At 35.7% G+C, this 12,738-nt stretch overlaps 1 protein-coding gene across 1 annotated transcript in view; it reads left to right on the top strand.

The window, feature by feature from the left end:
- Positions 1-1,157, top strand: part of LOC107740523 (neurexin-3a-like) — an 89,191-nt gene extending 88,034 nt beyond the window's left edge. Inside the window, exons 10-11 of the mRNA XM_016552977.1 lie at positions 666-1,049; positions 1,139-1,157. Coding sequence (XP_016408463.1) covers positions 666-1,049; positions 1,139-1,143 — 389 coding nt within the window. The 3' untranslated portion in view covers positions 1,144-1,157. The remainder of the gene's footprint in view (positions 1-665; positions 1,050-1,138) is intronic.
- The last annotated feature ends 11,581 nt before the right edge of the window (positions 1,158-12,738 follow it).

The raw sequence follows: 12,738 nt of genomic DNA, 5'->3' as shown, positions 1-12,738 counted from the left end.
TATATATATATGTTTCCTAACCAGTTTTAGCATTATGTATATACTATTATAGTATTTCATAATAATCTGAACTAGCTTTTATTTATTTTTTATACATCCAGTAGCTTATAATCAAATTGTTCTTAAAATTCTGATCTATTTATATTTAACTTAGTTTACCTTTTATTATCAGACATTTTTAACCCAAAATAACAAATGAGAAAAATCACAAGCAATTTATCATATACATTTGGTAACAGAAGCTAGTTTAAAAAAACAGATAGATAAATAGATAGATAGATAGATAGATAGTTTTCATAATTTTAAAGCAGTTTAATAAAATAATTTAATACCAATTTGTAATTTTTATTATTTTTTGTTAATATTACTCTTTAGTTATTTTTTTTATTTTAATCATTTTAGTACTTCACTGTAAAGTTATTTTATTTCAGTTAGTTGCCATATATATAGTATATTTTATTTATTTTAATGCAGCTGTATTTCAAATTAACATATATGATTTTTGATTTTGTGGGATTAAAATTACTTTTGGGGACATTTTAGGGGGTTAAACGCACAAACCTAAACTGCAAAAAACTAACTGTAACGTTACTAGACCGCTAACAATAACTGTGTGAGTGTATTTTATGGCTCATATAATCTCGGTTTCTCTTGATTCTTCCCAGGCACCATATCTGTTAACAGCCGTCGCACTCCGTTCACCGCCAGTGGCGAAAATGAGATCCTGGACCTGGAGGGGGACATGTACCTGGGCGGCCTCCCCGATAACCGGGCCGGCCTTATCCTTCCCACTGAACTGTGGACTGCCATGCTAAACTACGGCTATGTGGGATGCATTCGGGACCTGTTCATTGACGGTCGCAGTAAGGACATCAGGCAGATCGCTGAGGACCAGAACGGTGCAGGCATCAAACCTTCCTGCAACAAGATGCCAGGCAAACAGTGCGACAGCTATCCGTGCAAGAACAAAGGGGTGTGCAAAGAAGGATGGAATCGCTTTATCTGTGACTGCACAGGCACCGGTTACTGGTCCCGCACATGTGAGAGGGGTGAGTTAGCTGCCTTTACCTTTCCTTTATTAGTTCATATTACCATAACAGGCCTGGTTTCCTAAAATAAATTTTTTACTTTGTTTTAGAATAAAACAGAGAGGCGGGTATAATTTCAATCGCAACATTTGAATAAAAAAAGGAGTGTTTACAATCACCGTCACGCCAGTTTGTTTAGCTTCTCACCTGTAAAATCCCATCTGCTGCTGTTTGTAAACAGCGGATTAGCTCTCACACAATCAGTTAAACTATAAGCTCATTAATATCTCAGCACGTTGCTGTATGGAAGCTGATGTTCTCCGGGTTTTGGGGAGTGTTGCGTCTGAGTCAAACCCGTGATGATGTCATACCTTGGAAAAAGGCCAGCCGCTCATAAAGTACAGATCTTCAGATATCATAGGCAGAAAGATTTATATTCACATGAAAAATGAAGCGGAATGGTTTTGGTAGATGACAGGAGATTGGTTGTGGATCTTTTGCTCGAGTCTGTTGTGGCTGCCTGTTTGAAGGGCTCCATATGGGCCGGAACGCAGGGGTTCCAGGTAACCAGGTAATAGAAGGACCTCCAGCGTGTCTGTGAACACTGAGCAAAGCAGATTGCTTATTATGTTGGCATGAGAGCTGGTTTCTCTGTTGGGCTTCATTCATGTGTATAATATTACAAGAAACCATTGTTATCTTTTTTTTTTTTTACACTTTCTTCTTCTTTTTTTGCTCTATATAACATATTTAGATAATCACATTTGTAATAGAAGTAGATATTAAGTATATATGAGAATAAAGTATATATAAAGAACCTTTTGTGCAATGGTTCCATGGGTGTTAAAGGTCCTTCATGGAACCAACAATAGCAATAAAGAATCTTTATTTTTAAGGTGTAGACTGCTGTTTACAGTTACTCAACTACAGCTCCTTAACTGTTTGTCAAGGTAACATTTATAACATATCAAATCACCAATAACATTTGACAACAATATTACAAATGTAGCTTCTTAAGCCCTTCTTATTTATTTATTTTTTAAAAACTAGCTTCTGTATACTCTGTACTGTAATAAAGCTATTATTGTTGGCACCTTTATGATAAACCGCTTGTGATTTTCGTCATTTACGGCTTTGCAGAAAAAATGTCTGATATACAAATGTAAAGTTCAATGCAAATAGATGAGGAATTAAAATCAAAATAAAACAAATTTTAGACTTTGGGCTCATGTTCCCTATCGTGAACAAAAATGAGTCTCAAGAGGATACAAAAGTGCAGACGTAGCAAACATTGACATCAGTTGTTTTTGTATTGTCAGAGGACATGTTATGATATCTTTTTCTGTCCTTCTGCAGTGTTTTTAGACAAATGTAAAAGTCAAATACAGCAGTTTAACAATCCATTGCTAAAGATACAGATTGTAAATCAACCTCCTGTACATTCATTTTCCGTGAATGTCAGTCATAATCATCTGCAAGGGCATCAGACTGAGTGTCACCGCGCGTTATAGTGAGTTTGTGAGAAGAGCGAGTATGAGAAGTATTCTGATACTGACTAGAAGTGCGTCTAAACATTATCATTCAACTACACTTATGCCACAAGGCAAAATAGTCAGCTTTCTAAGTGTCACACACACTCACACACACACACACACACGCACGTCCGCGTGCACCTGGACTGCTCATTTGCATGGCTCATGTCTGAACTAATAACCAAACACTGAAATGACTAGACAACCCTAACACTTAAAAGAGCACATTGTAATTATTAGTGATGCTTGCTAAGCTGCTTAGCTAAACTGTATAGAAAACACAGAAGAAATTCCTGGTAAAATCTGTGCACCCTGATTCAACCAGCTCTGGACTTGGCCAGTAAACAGGCCTTGTGTCGTTGGGTACACCAGCTGAGACGTTATACTGATAGTCAGATGTCTAATAGTTCTACTAAACTACATACACTGGTAAAAATGATGTGTTGGATTTACTTAAAATATGTATGCACCATTTTTGCATCACACTTTTTAAGTAAACCCAACTTGGAACAATTTTACTTAAAATAAACAAGATAATCTTTGTTATATGAACTTAAATATTTGAGTTCACTCAACATTCTTTACTTAGATTTACTTAATTTTAACGTAATTGTAATAGTAGTTGACATGACTTATGTTTTTTCATTTTATTTATGCATACATTTAAGTTCACCTTGTAACTTATATTTTTGCGTTACACGCACTATATAATGTTAAGTAGACATTGAAAAGTTATAAATACTACGTTTTTTGTGTTTAATCGATTTACTTTTATAAGTAATGGTTGTTCAGACAACGAATCATTTTTTTCAGTGTAGACATGTTCCGGGTTTTATTATTTTTTTTATATATATTTTTTTTTATATATATATATTTTTTAGTGTTATAACTCTAAACCCACACTCTGCCAAGAGTGCACACCCTACTACCTGATATTTGTCCAGATCTATCATCTGCTCTATAGAAGCCTGTAGCTGCTGCTCGGGCCAGACAACTAGCTGCTGTCACACACCACGCTGTCCTCCTGTCAGTACACATACACTTCAGATTTTCTCTAATGCACACTCAGCATTTCAATCCTGACAAACACCTCTTTTTTCCAGATTGAGAAAATGTGACTGTGTGCTTGGAAATTTCAGGCCTGGAAGAGCAACTGCTGATTCATTGACTGTAGAAATTCAAAACATTTAAAACAGAGGTCATGTAATGAGAAATTATTTTATTTGATAAAGTATTGTTCTATTTAAAAGTAAAAAAATAAAAATACTACTAAAAATACTATTTAAAATGATTTCTCATGATATGACCCCTTCATTAAATGTTCTGCATTTCTACAAGTTGATTGGTATTATAAAATTCTGTACATAATATTATTTCAGATACTCCTTGTTCTATCATCTAAACATGTTATTTCACATAATTTTATATTATATAAAAGCCTATATATAAATTAACATGAATATGAACATGTATATAAATTAACATGAATATGAATGTCTTTTCCTCTCTCACTTTTGTGAGTTTGACTGACATGAATTATCTTCTAAACAAAGAAAATGACATTTTTGATAAGTGAAAGAGATGAATAAAGCGCTGTATACTTTATAGAGCACGAATTCTAATTAACACTGTGCAGTATTACAATTTTGCATCTTTTTTTTTTTGTATTGTATGTAACTCATTGTCTATAACTTTGACTACAGTATATTCACAATATAGCGAAGTCCCATTTATTGCTTATTAGTATTTGTAGTTCATTATTTCATAGAAATTTAATTAAAACATTTTAAGCAACTTAATAAATGCCGCCTTTGCACAGAAAGGCACAGTATAATTCCAAGCCAATATCATAGCAATCTGTTGTGTATTAAGAGATTTAGTATTTTAAATCTGTTATATCTGAATGATGGTTTAAAATGTTTTCCTTTAGCTTCCCAACTTGAAAACTGCAATACTGTTATATCTCACAGTAGAATAAAGTTAATACTGTGTAAACGGGTAAAACCTGTTTTCATGCGGTAATTGAACTCATTTTACCGCATCGTCTGATGTGTCTTGCCAATTTAGTGCTGAGATTTCGTTTTGCATGTTAATTCCTTAAGTCATTAATGTAGAAAATGAGTTTGTTTGGTTAATAAATGCAAAACCTCATTTCCGTGCAAACGGCCCTGATCATTTCAAAAGTACCTCGACAGGTCATGCCTCAGTAATGCTAAATTAAATAACGAGATCGGATGATTGTGGGATGAGCTGATATGTTGATAATTGGCTCAGATATTTTGTTCATATGCACGGTTTGCCATGCGGATTGTTAATATCATTTATATGTGTCTAAACTCTACGTTTTAATGTGTTTTTGTGTTTGCAAACAGGCCGCGTTGTACTGGGAACTTTGTTTTGTTTTTTACTAAACACCACTGGCTCTAGTGCTCTAGTTAATTGCTATTGATTCAGGCAGTGTGAAGGTCATCTATCATCTAGGTCATCCTGGGGGCCTCAGAGAGCCAAAGTGGACCCCACAGCCATGGCCCTTAAATCACCTGAAAGTGCACTGAATGCTAGGGCTACGGTCCCTTAACAACACTCAAATATAATCACAACTGAGTTTACTCGCATTCTGGGGATTTTTTTTCTATCTTTGTCAATACTATATTTCTCCCAGGCTTGACCAGTAGTGAAACCCATGTGACATGGAGGCCTGGGTGATTAGTGTAAAACTTTATAACACAAACTGCAGGTTCCCTCGGTAGCTTTCCTGTTTTAGCACAAACTGTTTTACATTTTTAGCATATATTGATTTGATACTGTAGTGTCTCTGATTAAGCCACAAAGAGCACATCGAGATGACATCCGTGAGGGTTTATCTTGCAATTACTCTTTCCAGCCTAATCTGGGTAATTATGTCAGTGATTTTACTCTTTCCTCAGGTTGTCTTTTCTTTTGATTGCCTTCATTTCTCTCTCTGTCTCTCTGTTTCATTCTCTTTGGAGAGATGATGAGGGGGAGGAACCTTTGTAAAATGCACAATGATTGGGGTATAGCATTTCATGGCAAAATTCACAAGACAAAACACACAGAATTTAAAAAGATCTAGATCCGTGCAATTTATTCATGCAGCTACAAATGTGTTTATCCACAAACAAAAATACAGACACATACATGTTTTATTTTGATTGCTTGTAGACAGAAAAATGTTTAATGTGGCATTGAGATAGATGTGAATTATGTTAGTATGCTTTTTATTTTTAATTAAATTTTTTGTTAAATTTTTTTAAAATCTCAGATGTCTTTGACTGTTCCATGATATGTGTTTTTTCAGGGTCTGGTATTCTTGAGTTAATTTTTTATATATTAAATTCAATCAACACAAACTCCGCAAGTATTGATAGTGTGCGGGATTGCATCTTTTTATAATATATCAAGTTAAAAATAGTTGTAAAATAAAAGTTTCATTTGTGGTTTGTTGATTTTTATTTTTTAATTTGTATTTGTGTGTGTGTGTGTGTGTGAGAACTGATTATTTTAATTAATCTCACAAAACACTTTTATATTATTTAACCTGCACCCCACATTTTGGAACTCACAGCTGAAAATGACCTACCTAACTTAAAATGGTAACAGTTCCTGACTTCAGTGTGCTACACACACCATTTTGGTGTCTTTGGAAAGAAGACCCTTTGGGCTTTACTATCCATTATCCAGAGTTGATAATGCTGAAAAAGATAAAAAGTTATAGACACTGAAGTGCCTTAAAAAATTGTACCACACTGAATTTTTTTTTTATTTCATATAAAAATACATGAAATTAGTCCTGGAGCAATCCAGAAAAGTAATGGGTTGAAAGTCACATGTCTCACGAGTTTATATTTCAAATCTGAAGAAGATACCATGAACAATGAGATTCCTGCAACCATTTTTCTGAGACTATGTCTAGTCCCCCCCCAAAAAAAAATGCCAAGTACATCCTGTGATTGGTAGACATACAGCATTCACACTGATAGCTGCTCATACAGTCAGTAATCACACACTGATGGCCGTTCATATAGACCGCATTCATACTGATAGCTGTCATACAGTCAGTAATCACACACTGATGGCCGGTCATACAGATGGCTGGCCATATAGTCAATAATCACACTCTAATGGCAGATTTCACAATAGTCGATCAAAACGTGCCGCCCCCGTGGTCCCGAGGCCTTATCTTCCCTCATCCCTTCCTCTTTCTCCCCAGCAATCTGCCTGATTTCACAGCTTTAGGAAATCAGCTCATATTCTGCAGATTGTCCCTCCCTATCATTCACCTCTCTTTGAAAAGTCTCTAATCATGCTGAATAGCCAATCAGTGAAGCACTAACAACAGCATTCATTTGACCATGGTACACAAGCTCACCCAGAAGGAAGTGAAAAGGAACTTTGCGTCTGCCGTTGTGTAGCTCTTTATTTAGAACCGGGTAAAAATTATTTGTTCCTTTACGAGATGCATCAGTGTGTTGACATATCAGACCCCCATCAATAGAAAGTGTTCAACATGAGGGTACAAAACATGCCATTCCATCACAAAAGGGGAGAGGTGGTCTCCGACGCTACCTGAGGAAATGGGAGATAGCATTGCTTTGCTTGACAGTTGTGGATATTGGATATTTCGAGAGTTTCCACATTCTCTCTCGCTCTCTATTTTCCGTTTCTCACTCTATTCTTGCATTCTGTCTTTGTTAGAATATATTCCTGTTTTATAGTATATGGACCATATTCATAGCTGTTTTATTGTTACTGTTTAAGTCTGCTTATAATGTCAGTGAAAGGCTGTTTTAAAAGGTAGGCAGCATAATTATGATTCTTCTAAGGCAGCATAGCTTGCATCCTTCACAGAAAAGACAATCCCATAATGCATTGCAACAGCTGACCCACGATGACTGATGGAGCCATATGAATCTCTTTAATCATAGAGTGTTAAACTATTGATAAAGTTCTTTAGGTTCTGAAGTGTTTTTTTGCAATGGGCAACATTTTACAATCAGACCTGGATATTTAATAGGATGATTTAAATCAAGGGTTCTGAAGCCATTTCAGGTTTCAAAAGCATTTTGATGAATTATTCAGTAGATTTCAGTGAACTCCTCTGGTACTGATCAGTATTAAGACTCATTTCTGAGAGTCCATGACTAATCAAAATGGTGAGCTGGAATTAATTAATTAGAATCACTAAATATCTTAAAATAAAGTCTGTCATGAGCCTACTCTGGCCATTTTCACTTTAATAAAGACCATCCGATAGGTAGGCTATGAAATATTGTACCTTTTATCATTTTAGGCTAAAAAATTAACATTTTTCTGCTAATGCATTAGCACTGAAGATACTTGTACTTTACAAGCTGTACAAACAGACATTGGGTTTATAAACACTCATCAGAGTAGAAACTCAGAAAAACTAAATTGAATTTATTTATTCACTTTATCTCAGTCTGCCATCTTGTGTAATAGTAGTGTGGCGGAGTACCATGAATTTCTGTAGCTTTGAGCTAATCGCAGTGTTTTTAGTAAGATAATACTTTTGTTTTTGACTCGTTGAGTCTGTGATTTAGGACAATACATGAGCACAGAAGAATGTAAAAGCAACTTATTATTTTTCTGTTGTGGCAGGAACATTACTTTCTTTCACTATTCAGAGAAAATAGAAGCATGTTTCTTTCCAAAGTCCTTTTTTGTTTTTTGTTTGTCTCTGAGCACTTATCTGTCATGCAGACTTGAATAATTATTGAAATGAGCAGACTGGAACAGAATATCTGCATTTTTAATTTACTACAGGAAGTGAACAGCCAAAGGGAACAGCCATATATATATAAATATGTATGTATGTGTGTGTGTGTGTGTGTATATAATATTTTGTTTATTCAGACAGTCTCACAAGTCAGAGAAAAAGGTCAGAACTGCAAGATATAACCTCAGAATTGACTTTTTTTTTTTTTTTGCAATTCATGTAAACTTGGAATTGCAAAACAACAACAACAAAAAAAAAACCTCAGCATTTCTATTTTTTAAGTTTATATTTGACAATTCTGTGTTTATATCTTGTAATTCTGGCTTTTCTGAATTCTGAGTTTACATCTCTCAATTCCTTTTTTTTTTTTTTTTTTTGGGTCATGGAATAAAAAAGGTACTTTTAGATAACTTTTCTTATATCTCACGTTTATATCTCACATTTTCCAGTTATACACTAGTAATTTTGTGATTTTTTTTTTTTTTGGTGAGTGTGTTTTTTCCACTTTTAGTTTCACAATTTTTCTTCACAAACTTAACAGAAACAAACTGTGGTTGGTCTCTTTACATGTTGGTCAGAAATCCGTTCTTGTAGTTCTTTTTCAGAAAATGCTGCATCGTGGAGCACACTTTATGCTGATAATGTCACATAGCCAGACTTTTGATTATGTATAAGCTCTCAGTTCACTGAATAGTACTGAGCATTTAAATAGTGTTTTATCACACTGAAAATTCAAGCTGACACCAAGTAAATTAGTCATTATTGAGCATTCACATCCCATAGTATCTCATTTTTCATCAATGTGGCTTTTTTCTCTCCCTCCTCTCCATGCATGGAGGCACACAGGAGCTAAGGTCTCTGTCTGCCCCTCCATCACAGCTGGTTAGAGGAGCAAGAAGTGACGGCCCACGATTATCCACCTAACCTGCTCTTAGTAGTCACTCACAGACCTGCTGAATTTTTCAGATCGCAGGTGTTGGCAGCCTCAAAAACCTTTATGAATGATTGTCGATGACCTTCATCAGGTGAAACCAGACTGTTACGTAATTGTTTCTGTAGTCATCTATGCCAGTCACCACCCTTCCTGCTTTCTTCCCTTAGAAAAATATAAATGAGCCATGAAAGGACAAGGAAGGAGAGCACAGTAGGGAAGCATAGAGAGAGAGTGAGCAAGAGAAAGACAAGAAATATGGGAACTAGCATAGCGGTTAGCATATGTGCCTGTAATGTACAGCTATGATGCCCATGCAAGTCATTCTAGGATAAATACAACCTATGAAATCCAACCCCCCCGCTCCCCCTTTTTTGTGTATGTATATATTCAATTGTTTGCATTCATATTGAAATCTCTCAGTTTTTGATTGCAAACTTTGAGTTTGTGACATTGAAATCTCTTCCAAAATTCTAGAGACAGGTGAGATTTCAGGGGTTTTCCAAGGAGAAAAGTATGCAGTGCATTGTATTTAAATTAAAGTCTCCATTAGCTCTCCATTTAATTGGGAGGAATAATAAATATTAAAGAGATTTGTGATTTTTATTTGGGCCTCTCCCTGCTATTCTCTACTATCTACAATAAAAAGAAACCCAAGAAGAGAGGGATTCATGGAGGGCTTGTGGGTTTTTTGATGTAAGCGGTGTGGCTCTGCGGTTGAAAACAGTTTATTTTCAGTGGCAGGAGAGTTATTGAACTGTTTCTAATCCAGCTCTGAAGCTAAATGAGTGCAGACGAGAGCGGTCCGCAAGCTGCTTCCACAATCGCGGCTGAAACAGAAAAGAGTAAATCCTTTTGTGTCTGCGTTGGGAGGAGCAGAGAGGCAGCACGTGGAGGAGGATGTGACTACTGTATTTGGTCCACCTCTTCTCTTTTTTAAGGGTGGCTCTAAATTATTCAAATTGTTGCTGCAGTATAGCTACGATCTTCTATTTATGGCAACTGCGGGTGTCAGAAACCCCCCTTCAGGGTTTCACTATAAACCAACCCTTTGCCCACACCAGCCATCTTTTAGAACGGACCAGAGCGTGAGAACTGATTTAGACTTTTAAGTGGTTTTGGAGGATGCATAATAAACTTGCACATTGTTTATTCACAGGCGGCATGGGTTCTTTCAAATCGTTCATTGTGTACCATGTCCATGCAGAAGTACTTTTAATTATCTGTATTTACCGTTGGTTGACATTAATTGTTGTGCAACCGTTTAAAAAAACACTGCAATATATTGATTTTACATGCGTTGTCATCATAAGGCATCTGCTGCCATCTAGTGGCACAGGAAGAAACTATTAAAGTCTCTGTGATTGTCAACCACTGGAGATAGAGGACATTTTAAGGACAGTGCTGTTTTCTGGATATTTTTCCTGTTTGATGCTGTGCATAATCATGTGCTTCATTTCTAATATGAATTAGATTTAAATGTTAAGCATTATACAGTATTTCCTAATTTAAGTAAGATAATAGATTCATTTTGTTATTCAGACTTCAAAATATATTTCCAAACCCCTCTATATGACATTTGAGGCAAATCATCTTATATAAAATAACACAGCTTCAAATAAATGGCCTGTAAGTCATTATAGTCACATTTAGGCCTGATGCGCTTTTAGATTTATGACGGATTTATGATTGTTGAGCAGTTGTGCTGTGAAAAACCTTCATTTTCTCCCTTATAATAATGCTCATTGAAAGTGACTCTGTTTCATGTTATACTGTGTGATTATGGCAGTGACCCATAATCACATGTCTCTCTCGCTCTTGTTAGAGACTGCAATTAGCATCATCCAGGTATTTGCTTCTCCACAAAGTAGAACGCACACCTGTGACGCATTATTTAACATGCGTATGTGGCCGTTTGTGTGGGTGTGACCACCTGCAAGTCTGTTTAAGTACAAACATGCGCTGAACAGATTTGGCTTTAGTAAAAGGTTTTAGTTCAGTTTTCACGTCATTATTTCGTCCACAGAAGCAGAGAATATTAGGGTGAGGTGTGTCACTTCACTGGACAGCTATGTTTCCCATAGAAAAAAAAGTTTCTGTATTGGTCAATGATTCCTAAACTTTTATTTTTTTGTCTTAGGTACTACCAAATTAGATTTGTTTTAACACTATTATTCTGATTGTTAGTTAACATTCATTAAAGGAACAGTTGAATGAAAAATGAAAAATTGCTGAAAATTTACTCACACTCAAGAAAAAGAATGTAATGTGAGAAATTTACATTACATCACTTACTTACCATTGGATCCTCTGCAGTGAATGGGTGCCATCAGAATGAGAGTCCAAACAGCTGATAAAAACATCACTATAATCCACAAGTAATGCACATGACTCCAGTCCATGAATTATTACTCGCATATTGTTGCTTCTGGCTAAAATACAAGTCCATAATCCATATTATAAAACGGTTAGTTCCATTCCTTGATTCTGATTGGTCAACAGCTGTGTTTTATTCGCGATACAGCACGGCTATGACCGCTTCACCCAACGGTTCTGTGTATCACTCAGCAACACCCTTAGCAACATAATCAATAATATAGCATCAAAACTGTTTCATGTATTATGTATTTCGGCAGAATTAACTGTTTGTTATTTATTTAATGAAGTATGAGTGACCCCTGCTGGCGTTATATTGCATCTTTCATCTTTAAAGACATTTTAAAAACATTTTCTCATGCTGAGAGATAAGCAGATGTATGTGTGTGAGAAATTATCATATATGGTGTTAAAAAAATAAATGTCACAGCGGTTAAGAAGAGTTCCTATTCTCTATTTTTATTTAAGCTCCATTAGTTGAGGCATGTTCGGAACATTCTCTTGCCGTTTACTGTTGCTGTCAGGAACTATTTTTTAGCGGAAGGACCGCATCCGCTAACGAACTTGCTTCAAAAAAGTAACATTTCAATACATACATTTTTGGTTTTAATATTTTTTATTGTGTGGTAACCTTTTTAAAAGCAATAAGGTACTCGAGGCCATGCTGTATCGTGAATAAATCACGGCTGAAGGGCGTTGTTAGGCACGACGCGAAGCAGATTTATGATTTATTCACGATACAGCACGGCCTCTCGTACCTTATTGCTTACATAATGTTTCCTCCAGTGAAAAGTATATCCCCTGTTGTCCTCTATAACTGTTTTTGCTCATGAACAGTGCTTGATCTGAGCATATTTCTCTCCTGATTCAGATGAGACAACTTTTTCACTAAAGAATGCTATACTGCTGATAAAGGACTTGTATTTTAGCCAGAAGCAATGGTTTGAAGTTAAAAGTGTCTTTATGATGGATTTGTTTCTTACAAACATGTAGCTTACAAACTTTACTTGTGGATTATTGTTCCCTTTCAGTCGGTCACTCTCGACGTCACGTCGGATGACCGACGAAATTGGGATCTCGCTTAGAGAGACCAATCTACTTCGAGTGTAAACT

The sequence above is a fragment of the Sinocyclocheilus rhinocerous genome, unplaced genomic scaffold, assembly GCF_001515625.1.
Source record: "Sinocyclocheilus rhinocerous isolate Xijiao unplaced genomic scaffold, SAMN03320098_v1.1 scaffold761, whole genome shotgun sequence".
Lineage (NCBI taxonomy): Eukaryota > Metazoa > Chordata > Actinopteri > Cypriniformes > Cyprinidae > Sinocyclocheilus > Sinocyclocheilus rhinocerous.
This window is presented reverse-complemented; position numbering and strand designations above follow the sequence as displayed.